The 12,112-nt window shown below is 38.2% G+C and overlaps 2 protein-coding genes across 2 annotated transcripts in view; one reads left to right on the top strand and one right to left on the bottom strand.

Moving 5' to 3' along the window:
* The first annotated feature begins 32 nt into the window (after positions 1–32).
* On the top strand, positions 33–10,710 carry ZNF830 (zinc finger protein 830). Its single transcript, XM_030445464.1, has 10 exons — positions 33–170; positions 289–388; positions 1,395–1,515; positions 2,074–2,107; positions 3,444–3,658; positions 4,006–4,096; positions 4,782–4,845; positions 6,962–7,042; positions 8,396–8,472; positions 10,305–10,710. The coding sequence occupies exons 1-10, from the start codon at positions 49–51 to the stop codon at positions 10,486–10,488; spliced, it is 1,089 nt and encodes a 362-aa protein (XP_030301324.1). The 5' UTR covers positions 33–48; the 3' UTR covers positions 10,489–10,710.
* The window catches only part of LOC103526272 (poly(rC)-binding protein 3), a 402,909-nt gene continuing 397,850 nt past the window's right edge, over positions 7,054–12,112 (bottom strand). The window contains exon 15 of the mRNA XM_030445461.1: positions 7,054–7,955. Within this exon, the coding sequence (XP_030301321.1) occupies positions 7,895–7,955 (61 nt within the window). The 3' untranslated portion in view covers positions 7,054–7,894. The remainder of the gene's footprint in view (positions 7,956–12,112) is intronic.

Below are 12,112 nucleotides of genomic sequence, written 5' to 3'. Positions count from 1 at the left end.
CGGCGTCCGGGGCGGAACCGAAGCCCGGTTCCGCTCGGCTGGGAGAAGATGGCGGCTGCCGGGGCGGGCCCGGGGCGGAAGCAAGTGCGGCAGGAGGAGCTGCGGCGCCTCATGCGGGAAAAGCAGCGTCAGAACGCGGGAAAGAAGCGGATAGACTCGCCCTTCGCCAAATATCCTCGACACTGGGCTCCGTAGCCCCTCGCTGCGGGGCTGGCCGGCATGGTGGGGAGGAGGGTGGCTGGGAGAGGGCGGCCTCGGCTCCCTGCGTTCCTTAACGGCGGCCGCCACATACAACAGCCTGGGACACCTGAGCTGCACGCTGTGCAACGCGCCCGTGAAGAGCGAGCTGCTCTGGCAGACCCACGTCCTGGGCAAGCAGCACCGGGAGGTGAGCGGCCGCCGGCCTCCCCCCCTCCCCGGGCTGGCGGGCTGGGCCTCGGTGCCGGAGTTCTGGTAGCCCCGGCTGCCCGCCGCCGTCTGGGGGTTTGTTGTGCAGCAGTAACGGGGCACCGGGAGAGGGAGGGGATGGAAGGACGGGGGAGCTCACGCAGCCTTAAGGGAGGCTGAGGAGGTGTTGCTGCGCTGTGAGGTGAGGGAACAGCTGAGGGTCTGGCTGGAGGGAGTTGTGTGAAGAGCCGAGTTGTCCTGACTTGATTTGTTCCCTCGGAACTTATGGGAAGGACAGCGTTCCAGAGAGTCGTCCCGTGTCTTCGGAGGTGATGCTGCTCCCCCCTTGGCCACAGCTGCTCAGCTGGGGGCTGGGAAACCCTCCTGGAAGTTGCTTTGATACCTGTATGTTATCAGCTGGAAACGTCGTGAAGAAAACGTGTGGGTTTTTTTATAACTCAGTAGTATTGATTAAGCATTTGTAAAGCAATTTCGGGGAACTTGGATGCAACCCTAGGTCTGTTGTTTTTTATCCTTTCAAATACTGCCTAGTGGAAAAAAAGATGTTACATTTAATTTCACAAGTACTGAGGTAAAGGAGGGGTCCCTAGTTCATTGCATGCATTTTGAGTAGATCATTATGGCAATGTCATATGTCAAAGTAGATCATTATGTCTTTAATACAGATTCTGTGTTTCAGTTTTAAAACACTTAATGTTCCAGACCTTAGGGTGAGTCCATCCTTCCTGCTTGTTCCTCTGTAGTTTTACTGCTGTACAAGTGTCACTGGTCTAAGTCTTTCCTTTCTCACTTGTACAGCCTCCCATTTGCCAGCCTCAATGCCTCTGCCCCCATGTCACATCATTCAAGAGGCTGACAAAAAGTTGGTGTTGGTTTTGGTGTCCATGATCTCTGTTTCAGTGGTTCAAAAAATCTCAGTTTAATAAATGGTTCTAAAAGTGGGAGTTCCTGCTGGGAAAGCTCCTGATTTTTGTACTTCTTTACAGAGAATTGCAGAATTAAAAGGCACAAAGCAGACAGCAACTGGTTCAGCTGCTAGCACGTCATCTCATCCTGTCAAGCGAAAAACTGTTGAATTAGAAAACACAGAGTTAAAGAGAGTAAAAGGTAAGGAGAGAAAAACACTTACCAAGCACTTGCCAGAATCTAGCCATTTTACATCTTGAATGTTACTGGTTTGTTTTAATTCTTTTTCCCATGGAAGTGAGTGTGAATACACAAGACTATTGAGTTAATGACAGCTTGTTGCTGCTGAAAAGGGAAAAAGCCTGTCATTTTAATTTTTTGTGGGTTCACTGATCAGGAGAAAACTGCACTTTTGGTAGTTTATTTCGGTTTTTTCTGGGTTGTTGGGTTGTATTAGATCATGGAGCCGTAGGCTCAATCCAAACAGAACCAGAAGCACTAAATTAAACAGTAGAAGCACTTGTCCAAAAGTGGCATTATTCCTTTTCAGTGGAATCAAGCCACTTATTGACCTCAAATCGTATGTGTGGGGTTTTTTAGCTCATGCTAAAGAAAAGATCATTAATTTTTTCCCCATGGTACTACTGAACATGTAATTATATGAAATATATGAAAATGTGCATTGGTGAACTTGCTGTTGTAGTAAGATACTGTCTTAAAAATACGGATTGTAAGAAGTGACTCTTGACCATTATACAGGTACAGACGAGAAGCCACATACATCTGCATCTGGGTAAGTAGATTTTATTACATATGAGTTTTTCATAACTGTGCCAACTGCTGTAATATCACCCTATTCCTTGTTCCATCTTCCTAGCCAAGGGTAAAGGTTCAGAGAATCAGCAGATCCCTGCCTCTGCTCATTGTCTAATGTGGGTGTATAATCCTGGACACAGGTAGTGCCTTCCTCAGTTCAGATGGGAAAATAATGTCTGTGACAAAACAGGGATTATTTAACTGTTGTTGTCAAGCTTTTAAGAATCAATATGTGTTGATACGCAGTTTGCTGAAATAAAAATAGCTAGATTGTGGCATGCACTCTTATCTGTAATGCAAGCATACTGCAGAAGAGATAGAAGCCTGAAGACAGATTTTAAATGTATGTTCACGTGATACTCACAGAAGTTACTAATAAATATCATCAACAGATGTTCTTGTCACTTAAAATGCACGTAAATTTGTATTTTGTGGGTGAAATTTAGCAAGTCTAGGAGTGTATTTGATTTCAAGTGATTGGGCTAAGTATCTTGCTACAGTATTTGTAGTATTTTCTGACAGTATTTGGACATGTTTGTAGCCTTGTTAGCTATTACACGAGGCCTGCATGTCTCCTGTGTGCTTCTTTACAGGCTAAATTATTATTACCATGCATAAATATTATATGCTGTTATCTTGACTCTGGAAGACATTTATCTTGTGAAAATTTTGAGTCTGATGTGTGCAAAATTAACAGTCTAAATGTTGATTCATCATAAAACTGATTGGTGTGTTTATTTTAAAATATGACCTGAAATGATGTTTGATTTGGGGGGTTGCAGCTGTTCTAAGCAGATCTGGGTTTTCTCATTGCTGAGCTCATGTGGCTCTTCTAAAGCTGCAGTTCTGAGCAGCAGTAGTTATCTGAAAGAGGTTGGTTGTGTTATATGTGAAGTTTATTAAGGTTTAAGTGACATTAATACGACTGCTGAGCTATGCATTTTGAATTTGAATGTCTTCACAGCAGGTATACTGATGCAGAGAACTTTGAATGTGGAAACAGGATTACCTAACCTACTATTGCTCGAAATATACTTCATTATAGGGTATTTTTATTAATGTTTCTCACACTGAATATTCAAATTAAAAAATGGAACTGAAGTGTTTTGAGAATTAGCCCGAGCATTTCTTGGGAACTTAAAGCAACAAGTATGTGCTGCTCTAAGTTTGTGGTTACCTCAGTAGCTATACGGTTTAGAGTATTGCATAATATCTAAAAGATTGTATTGCTCACAGATTGAATAGGCTTTGGATGATAAGACCATGACTGATTTTTATGAGGTTTGAAATAGTTATTGTGTGTTCTTTGCTAGGCTACCAGCAGATTTTTTTGATGAAACAGAGCAAGGTAGCACAAACAAACACCTTCCAAAGGCTCCGGGTCCCAGTTTATTGTCAGTAAATTATGATGATGATGATGATGATGAAGAGGAGGAGGAACAAGATCAATCAAACAAATCTTCTGTTATGCATAAAACTGAAGTTCCACCTCCAGCTCCAGAAGTAATAGCTAATTCTCTGCCTGCAGGTAATTCTGACTGGAACACGAAGTGATTCACTAAGTAGAAGCTGTTTTTTAACTGATGATGGAAGGATTTTAATTTATTTTTCTAATTATTGCCATTAGCTTTTTATGTTGTATACTAATGGAAGCAGAGCAAGGAGTCTCTTAGCTAGTTTGTTACTGTGTAGTGTTTTCTCAGCATGCTTATTGATTTTATGGTCTAATTGTTTGAGACTGTCAAGTGAAATAATGTCTGGCTGTTGTTCCCTTGATTCAGTAAGGTATTAATTGAAATTCCTGTCTAATCAGAACTTCTTATAAATAACCTTGAGCAGTACTTTTTGTTCATAGGCTTCTGTCCTTTCTTACAGACTTCTTTGACAGCAAAACTGCAGCTGCACCTATACTGTCCCACTCAGGAACCATACAGAAAGCAGAGGTACAAGAGAAGGTAGTGGAAAGGTAAGCAGTCAAAATATTCATGCATTTGGGAACTGTAAATAAATATTAGTTCCAGGAAATACAGACTGTGGTCACTTAGAAATCTGTCATATTGTTAGCTTGTATTCAGAGTAGTTTGTATATACGTCTGTGTATAGCATTACTTTAGGCAGGTCTTTCACACCCTAGGGACAAGATAAAAGATGGAGCAGAGCCATATGATGTCTATTAAACATCTAGATATGCAGTTTTTAACACAGCTTTAAAGCTGTGTTACATTACATTTAAAGCTTTAAGTGTTAGCCTCTGGTTTTAACTGTGTAAAGAAAACCATTTGCTTGCTCTGTAGTAATGGCTCAGTTCACTTGAACACCTTTTTAGACTGTGGTTTAGGTTTTCAGAAGTAGAGACTGTGATGTTAAAATGTTGGGTGCTCAACACACTGGCAAGAGCAATCTAAGAAGCCTAAGCTATAGCTCTTGATTTCACTGTGACATTTAAACCTGTCTGTGCAGTTCCTCCCAAGTTAGTTCAGATCAAGCTGAAGAAACAAGCTTTGATGGGTGTAGGTAGACCTTGGGGTGTAAAGAAGCTTGCTACAGTTCTATGTCTTTCTAAAATGGATTTTATTGTTGACTGTTTTTAACCCAACAATGAAGCAAGTTGTAAAGTTTTAATTTGGGATAATCGTAATCAAATATTTTAGGAGAGAGAACACGGCTGAAGCTTTGCCAGAAGGTTTCTTTGATGATCCTGAAGTGGATGCAAAAGTAAGTGATCTGCTCCTTTGATGCTGCTGGTTTTATTTTTGCCAGGTGTATGGATTTTCTGAGTAGTGAAGATGTTTTTCCAGGTAATTTAGTTTTACCAGAATATAAGAAAATGCCTGAACTATTTTGGTTCATATTAATGCCATGAAGACATGGAATGCAAATATTTTTTTTTGTATAATTTACCACAGATTTGATGTCTTTTCTGCTTTCTTTATTGAAATAATAGTGTTGTAGGCTCAAAGTCTTTATTTTCCTTGAGTATATTTCTGTATTTTTCACACTGTAGAAGGTTGCTGGTGTGTTTAAATGGGACTGTGAGATGGAGGCATGACTTCTGATTTGGAGATGTTCCAAATAATGCCTCTTTATGTTCACTTAGTTCCACTATCACAATTGCAATCTTAGGTGTCTTGCTCTGGCAAGATTTTTTTGGTACTACTCATGCCCATGTATAAAGATGCTTTTTAATTTTTTTTCCTTTTTTTTTTTTTATTTTTCTTTTAAATATGAATATGTTTCACTTCTCAAATACTTTCTTTCACTGTGAGTTGTGAAGCTTCTACAAGGCCTAGCCAGGCAAAGGAGGACCTGCTGGAGGTATCTGTGGGTGCATAGTGATCTTTTTTCCATCCATCACTAAGCTGATAAAATTTGCAAGTGAATACATGTTCTAAAAAATTGCAATTGCTTACAGGTGCTCTTCTTTTTAATCAGCCCCAAGTTTAGCTAATCAAGCGTGGGATTTAACTAATATACACAGTAAGGAAAATGTTTGTGATGTTGTTTCTACTGTGATGGTTGCAGTGATTCTGTGTTGGAATCATGAACAAAATAATTATTGTCAGAAATAAGAGAGCTCTTTGGACAGGAGATGATGGGATTGAAAAATATTGATTCTTTACATCAGGAATTCTTAAAGCGTGTAAATTCTGGGTTAGATAAATATTTCAAGAAAAAAAATAATATCTTTAGAGTTTAAATTTATTGTAAGAAATACAAATAATTATGAATTACAAAAGACAACCACAATGCATAATAACACAGTACATATACATATGATAGAAATAATCACAGAACAGAAAAATGAAATGATGACTATTACTTCCCAGTATGTAGTTTTCTTGGAAGCTTCTAATTTATTCTATAAACTTAGTTCATACTACTGTATTTTGTATAATCATTTAGGAACAAAACATACTAAACTGTGGTGTTTACCATGGTGATGACTGATGTGTTACCAAAAGAGAAGAATGAGGAAAAGAAAAATAAAACTAATGCAAAAAAGGTGGTGTAAATAATTAATCTGTTCAGACTGCTTAGTTCTCCTAGATATATGCAATTTCCACCCTGTCCAGAGCCAGACATAATCTGGGGTTTAACATATGCTATGTCACATCTTGAATTGTCAGATTTTTGGTTACACAGTTATCTTGTTTATTTGCTCCTGTTAAAAATACAGTCTGGTTTTCATTGCCTTATCTGTAGATCTTAAACACATTCTTATCAATACTACTTTTTCAGTCATCCTGTCTCAATATTTAATGCTGTTTGCCACAGAAGAAAAAGCTTTGTATGTTGTTAAAATTGGTATGCAACTGTGTTTCTTCTGTTAGGCAACAAAGTGAGACCAGATTTTAAATACAGTTAAATACATAACCCCAGTCAGAGAAGTGACTGAATCACTTGATACTTTACGTTATGCCAAAGGCAAAGAATTCACTGCTTTTTGGTTTTTGAAATAGTTACCAGAACAGGCAGCTTACAGAAGAATTTAAAACTTATCACCTGACACAGTGAAATTACAGACCATCAAATTAATGGTCTTAGTCACTTTTTGTAACCCAGACTTTCCTCACCATCCATTCTTAGTCAATTATTCTCTAGTGCTGCAGTCAAGCATGTTTTAATCTAGGAGCAGAGTCAGATTTTTCCTCCACAACCCTTGTGCATCTGCACTCTCTTATTCATATGCATCACTTAAACTGAAGTGTGTTGACCACACAGTTCTGAGAACACAGCATAATTTGTCCTGTTTCTCCAGGTGTTTTACAGTGCCCCCAGAGAGTCACTAGACAAAAACCATTAATAAGTCTCTTTTTTTCATGTTCTTTAGGTGCGAAAAGTTGATGCTCCAAAGGATCAGATGGACAAAGAATGGGATGAATTTCAAAAGGCAATGCGACAGGTCAACACAGTAAGTAATGGAATCTACTTTTATTGATTCTAAGTACTATACACAATAAGGAAAACAACAGTTTCATGCAGCTCTGCAGAATGACTGACATCTGCATTTGTCAGTTGTTTGTTGCAATGCAGTGTGTGGTTAAATGCACTTTATAAATGAGCAAAAGTTCCTGCCTTTAAGTTGAAAAAAACTTTTGATCAGGATCCAGTCATATATATATATATATATATATAGTTACATTTGTTAAATTGTAATTAAATAAGGTAGCATATATCTCAGGTCCATGTCATATACCCAAACAGGACATAATTGTGGGCTCTTCTTGAGATGAGATATATTAATATTTTAACCTTGAGAAAAACAGAACAAAACACCACCTCTTTGTCTGTATTTTTCAAAAAACATCTACAAATTGTAGGTAACCTGGGTTTTATGGTTAATTTAAATGCACAGGGGGAAAAAGACCCCAAAGTTTGGGAGACCGACAAAAGACTTTGTGTGTGAGAGACAGAAGTTGGCCACAATTTTTCCATGCTTCCAGTTTTTACTGTTTAGCATTTCATGGAAAGTCTTCCTGGAACAGGTTTTTATCTTCCCTTTTGTACAATATAAAGCTGTCAGTACCAGATACCAGGTGTTCTCAGTCTTTCCCTAGAGTATGAGATCGTTTTAAAATTGTTATTGTAAATATTTGCTCAAAAGTCAACTGCTGAGAGAAGTGGTGCAAAGAAATGATCATTGCTCATTTTAAAGTGGTCAGCACTATAAACAGAGCGAATGTTCATACAAAAGCAGTGGTGGATACATTTTGCTAGCATTAGCCATTCAGATAATTCTTCAGCTTAGAAGGAATCTTCTCAGTTATGCGTGGACCATTGATTGCATAGCATCTCCCAGACATTCAGATTTGAGAAAGTATATGCTGAAAGAAATAACAGGTTAGAAACACTTCGGGATCTAGTGGGAATATTTAACCAATACTTTCAATAAGCTTGTGTAATTAAATCCCAAGCACAGGGACTCAGCTCCTATTTCAGCTTCAGACTTTGGATGCGCACAGTTTGTTTATGCTCGGTTTCAGATAGTACTGTATTGAAAAAAATCCAAAAGATTAACCCCAAAGCAGCCAAACTACTTTTAGTTTTAAGAAAAAAAAATAATTTTCCATTTCAAATTAAACCAGATCAGTTTGGTTTTTTTTCTGTATTTGCCTCCAGAGTCTTTTGTGAAGGTGGGAGTATACGTATAGGGGATTGACACTGAGTTGAGGTAGAGGGGAGGGAGGGAAGGCACAGACATCAAAAAGGAACAACAGTGGAATTCAGGATGAAGGTGGATTATCTTAGAGCTTTTCTGGTTTAGATTTCAGAAGCAATAGTGGCAGAGGAGGATGAGGAGGGACGACTAGATCGTCAGATTGGAGAAATTGACGAGCAGATGTAAGTAGATCAATTTTTCCTCAAACTTTCTGTTCTCCAGCAGTAATGGGTCGCTATTTAACTAGAGCAATAAAAACAATTTTAATCTTCTGCAAGACTACCTATATATTTGAAGGAAAAAGACTCCCTCAAATTGCAGAATGATGCCTCATAAAAACAAGAATTTTGGTGCAAAATCAAGTAATTATTTGCAAAAGAAAGAATGTGCTATAATAACTGAAAATACAGCAAGCAGGCATTGGCAGAATAAAGCAATATAATGCAAATTCTTTGAACAAACTGTCCCCTTTCTCCCTGTGAGTTTTCTTAATTTATATTTCTTTGTGAATTTTGATTAATGTAGACTTTGTGTGAACCTTTTAAAAAACAAGGGTTGATACTCTACACTAAAATTAAAATTTTCATAATGAGATTTATGTTCTGCTGTACTGAAAATGCCCTGTTCTGTGACTAAATCTCCTTGTCTCTAATACAAGTTTGCGTGAAGGTTTTTTTTGAACGATGCACTACAGTATGTGAACTGTTTGGGGTTTTTTACATTGAAATAGTAGGTACAGTGGTTGAATAAGCATTATTTTAAACTCTCAAGTAACCTGAAATACAGTTTAGTGTAATAGATTGTTACCATTATCATATAACTTAACACATCTATTAACAGTGATTGTGGCAATGCTAGAGATTGAAAAGAATAAGATTAATTCTGATTTTAATGAACCTTGCAACAAGAAGACAACTCTAAAAATTGAAATAGTACTTAAGCCATCTGGTCAGGTATACGTGCTACTGATAATGAATATAAGATAATAGCTTTGGCTTCAAACTGAGCTTTGGTAGTACAGGGATGTCTTTTAACAATATCTGTGTAATTTTGGAGAGGGGTTGAGCTAATCCTGGCTCAATGAGGCTCACTTTTGCCAGTAGCTTAGGATGCTATAGAATGGAGAACCAAATTCAGAAATTTGTAGAGAATTACAAGTTTGTTCCCATAATTACTTTCCCCCAAATAAAAGTTTCAAATAGATTTTTAAAGACTACTTTCATAGCTTGTCTCCTGAGTGCATTTAAATGCAGGCTATTACAAATTAAATTAAAAATAAAATTACTTCCAAGGGCATTCATGTTTGCCTTAGCCTGCAGATATGCAGGGGGAAACAGGATCCAGATAATCATCCTTCCGTGTTGACTGTTCCTAGCAGTTAGAATTGAAAGAGACAAAGATGTATTTAAATCAGGCTGATAATACTTGATATTTTCAATAAAATGTCCTGTTAAAATGGCTAGAATAAATGTTAAGAAAATCTGTCCTTGAAAGACATTTTTATAAGTAAGTGGAAAACTGAAATTCCTGGATTATGTTTACTTAAATAGTTCTGCTGCAGCACACAGCAAGCAAATAAAGGATCTGAACACTTCTGCTGCATTTTTATTTTCAGAGATGCCATCATTAAGTTACTGAAAATTCTAGTGAATGTATCTCTCACCTTTATACCCTGTATGAAAACCATAAGTGGTGGAAACAACGGTGTCTCTTCTTGTGTGGGAAGTGGGTGTTGGTTCTCTGCTTATTTTGAAAATGCTTTGTGGTTTTATTGCAGTTGTTAAATATTTGGACTAGATCTGACTGCTAGAGAATCGACCACACCTCTCCTCTGGTGTGTTTCCACTTGATTAATACAGAGAAGGTGGAAGGCTTATTTTTCAATTGATGGGAAGCTAAGTTCTGTTGTGTTTTTTTTTAATCCAAAGTTGAAAAAGCAAAATCCAGCCCTGTAGAAAATCCTATGGATGCTGTAAGGCCACAGGTACTAACAGGTGGTTTTGCTTTTCCACAGCGAATGTTATCGCCGTGTTGAGCTTTTACGTAACCGCCAGGACCTGATGAAGGAGAAGTTAAAGGAAGCCATGAGATTAAAAGCAGCTCAAGAAAAAGAGGATGAGGCTGTTGGTAGTGAAGATGAAGAAGAATTGCAGGATTTGCTGTCCCAAGACTGGCGGGTGAAAGGGGCTTTGTTGTAGCATTTCTGCAACGTGGCTGATACTCTGTCATTGTTAAAAGTGAGATGGTTTTGTTAAATATTTATTTCAAGAGGATTGTGAGATGATAAAGAGCCAAGTGTATTGAACAAAATAATCTCTGCAGACCAACAGTGGTGTACTACTTGCTGTAAAAACTGTATATTGCAAAAGTTTTTCAATATTGAATGTACCTTTCCTATTAAAATTATTGGTTTCCTACTAGAGAGAGGTATTTAATGAGATTAATAGGTAACTAAAGAATCTCTTAAGGTTTTGGAAGCATTAGATACTTCTGGTAATTTTGATACTCAGATTAGTATGTACAGAAGTAAAGGAGTAGCAAAAGTGATAGTGCGTAGAGTTTTCCCAAACAGGGGAGTTGGGGAAAGGAAAATCTGCATATAGGTTATCTTAAGATTTGTAAGTGCTCTTCCGTCCATTGCCCCATGTTCCAATAAAATCTGTAAATTTTTTTCAGGATCTGTGACAATTTCTCTATGTGTAAAGGCCAGGCTCAGAAATGTTGAGCCAAAGCTTCTTCAGAGTGCTTGCTCTGTGATGCTCAATGGTTATGGATTTGCATAACTAAACGAAAGGGTGACAAGATGCCAGAGAGGAAGTCTGTGCTTACAGACTTTACAGTGAAACCATAGAAGCACCTTGCCCATGCAGCTTAGTGAGGCTGAGGCATTTCTCAGATGTCTACATTAGTGGCATGGGTAAAATTTATGCTTTTAGCTTAATAGGAGCCTTGGCTGGCACAAATAGGCACAGGGTGGCCCCACAGATGTCTTCTGGCCATGTTTGAGAATAGAAGGCACTCTGCATGCTAGCAATGGACTAAGGTGTGAAGCTAAATGCCTCAAACTTCATTTTTTTTCTGGTTGACTCTTCCAGCCAGCATTCATACTTTCTGGTTTTTTTCACTAGAGAAATGCAACATAGCTGCTTGAATTTGAGATGTTTGCCAGAATTCTGGTACTGATTTGATGTGAAAGCTTCAGAATTTGTATTGTCTTTAATTTGGAAATTCACAGTTGTCTGGGCAGTGACTTTTTGTATCTAGTGCATGCCTCCTCTTGCCTACCTTTGGGCATGAGTGCTTTAGTTTTTTTATCTTGGCTAGTATTATTTTTTCCTTTTTTTTTTTTTCTCTCCTCCAACTGCACCTTCTTGTGTTTTATTGCCTGATTTGTATGTTAAAGCTATTGAGAAAATTTTTCTTGCCATTCAGAAATCTTTTCCAATTAAAATGAGTCCCGAGTTAGCCTAGATAGATTTTTTTAACACATTTCTGCTTGTGTTTTTTTGCAAAAGCCCTCAAGAAGGACTTTTTTTTCCCTTCCTTTGTCTATGTGTCTCTATTTTACCTCTCCTCTTTCTACACACAAACGTGCCCCTGCACTAGCTTAAATCTCACTCTGTTCTAGCCAATTCTGCAAGGTGCATGGGCATTATTTATGTGAAAGATGCTATACATGGGAGCTGCTGCTGCCCTTTTCTTGACAGCAATAGTAGGAGAGCAAAGCTTTCACCTACTTAGTGCTGAGCTCTGATAATGGTCTCTTCTTTTCCATTTACATTAGCCAGGCTAGCCAGAGAAACAGCTTTTGATGTTTAGGAA

Source organism: Calypte anna, chromosome 2, assembly GCF_003957555.1.
Source record: "Calypte anna isolate BGI_N300 chromosome 2, bCalAnn1_v1.p, whole genome shotgun sequence".
Lineage (NCBI taxonomy): Eukaryota > Metazoa > Chordata > Aves > Apodiformes > Trochilidae > Calypte > Calypte anna.
This window is presented reverse-complemented; position numbering and strand designations above follow the sequence as displayed.

What these genes read in the sequence shown, in the direction of transcription:
- ZNF830 (XM_030445464.1), top strand. Translation starts at nt 49, where the DNA reads ATGGCGGCTGCCGGGGCGGGCCCGGGGCGGAAGCAAGTGCGGCAGGAG. An exon ending in ATAGACTCGCCCTTCGCCAA is followed by an intron (nt 171 to 288) that starts ATATCCTCGACA and finishes GGCGGCCGCCAC; the next exon opens with ATACAACAGCCTGGGACACC. An exon ending in AGCTAATTCTCTGCCTGCAG is followed by an intron (nt 3,659 to 4,005) that starts GTAATTCTGACT and finishes CCTTTCTTACAG; the next exon opens with ACTTCTTTGACAGCAAAACT.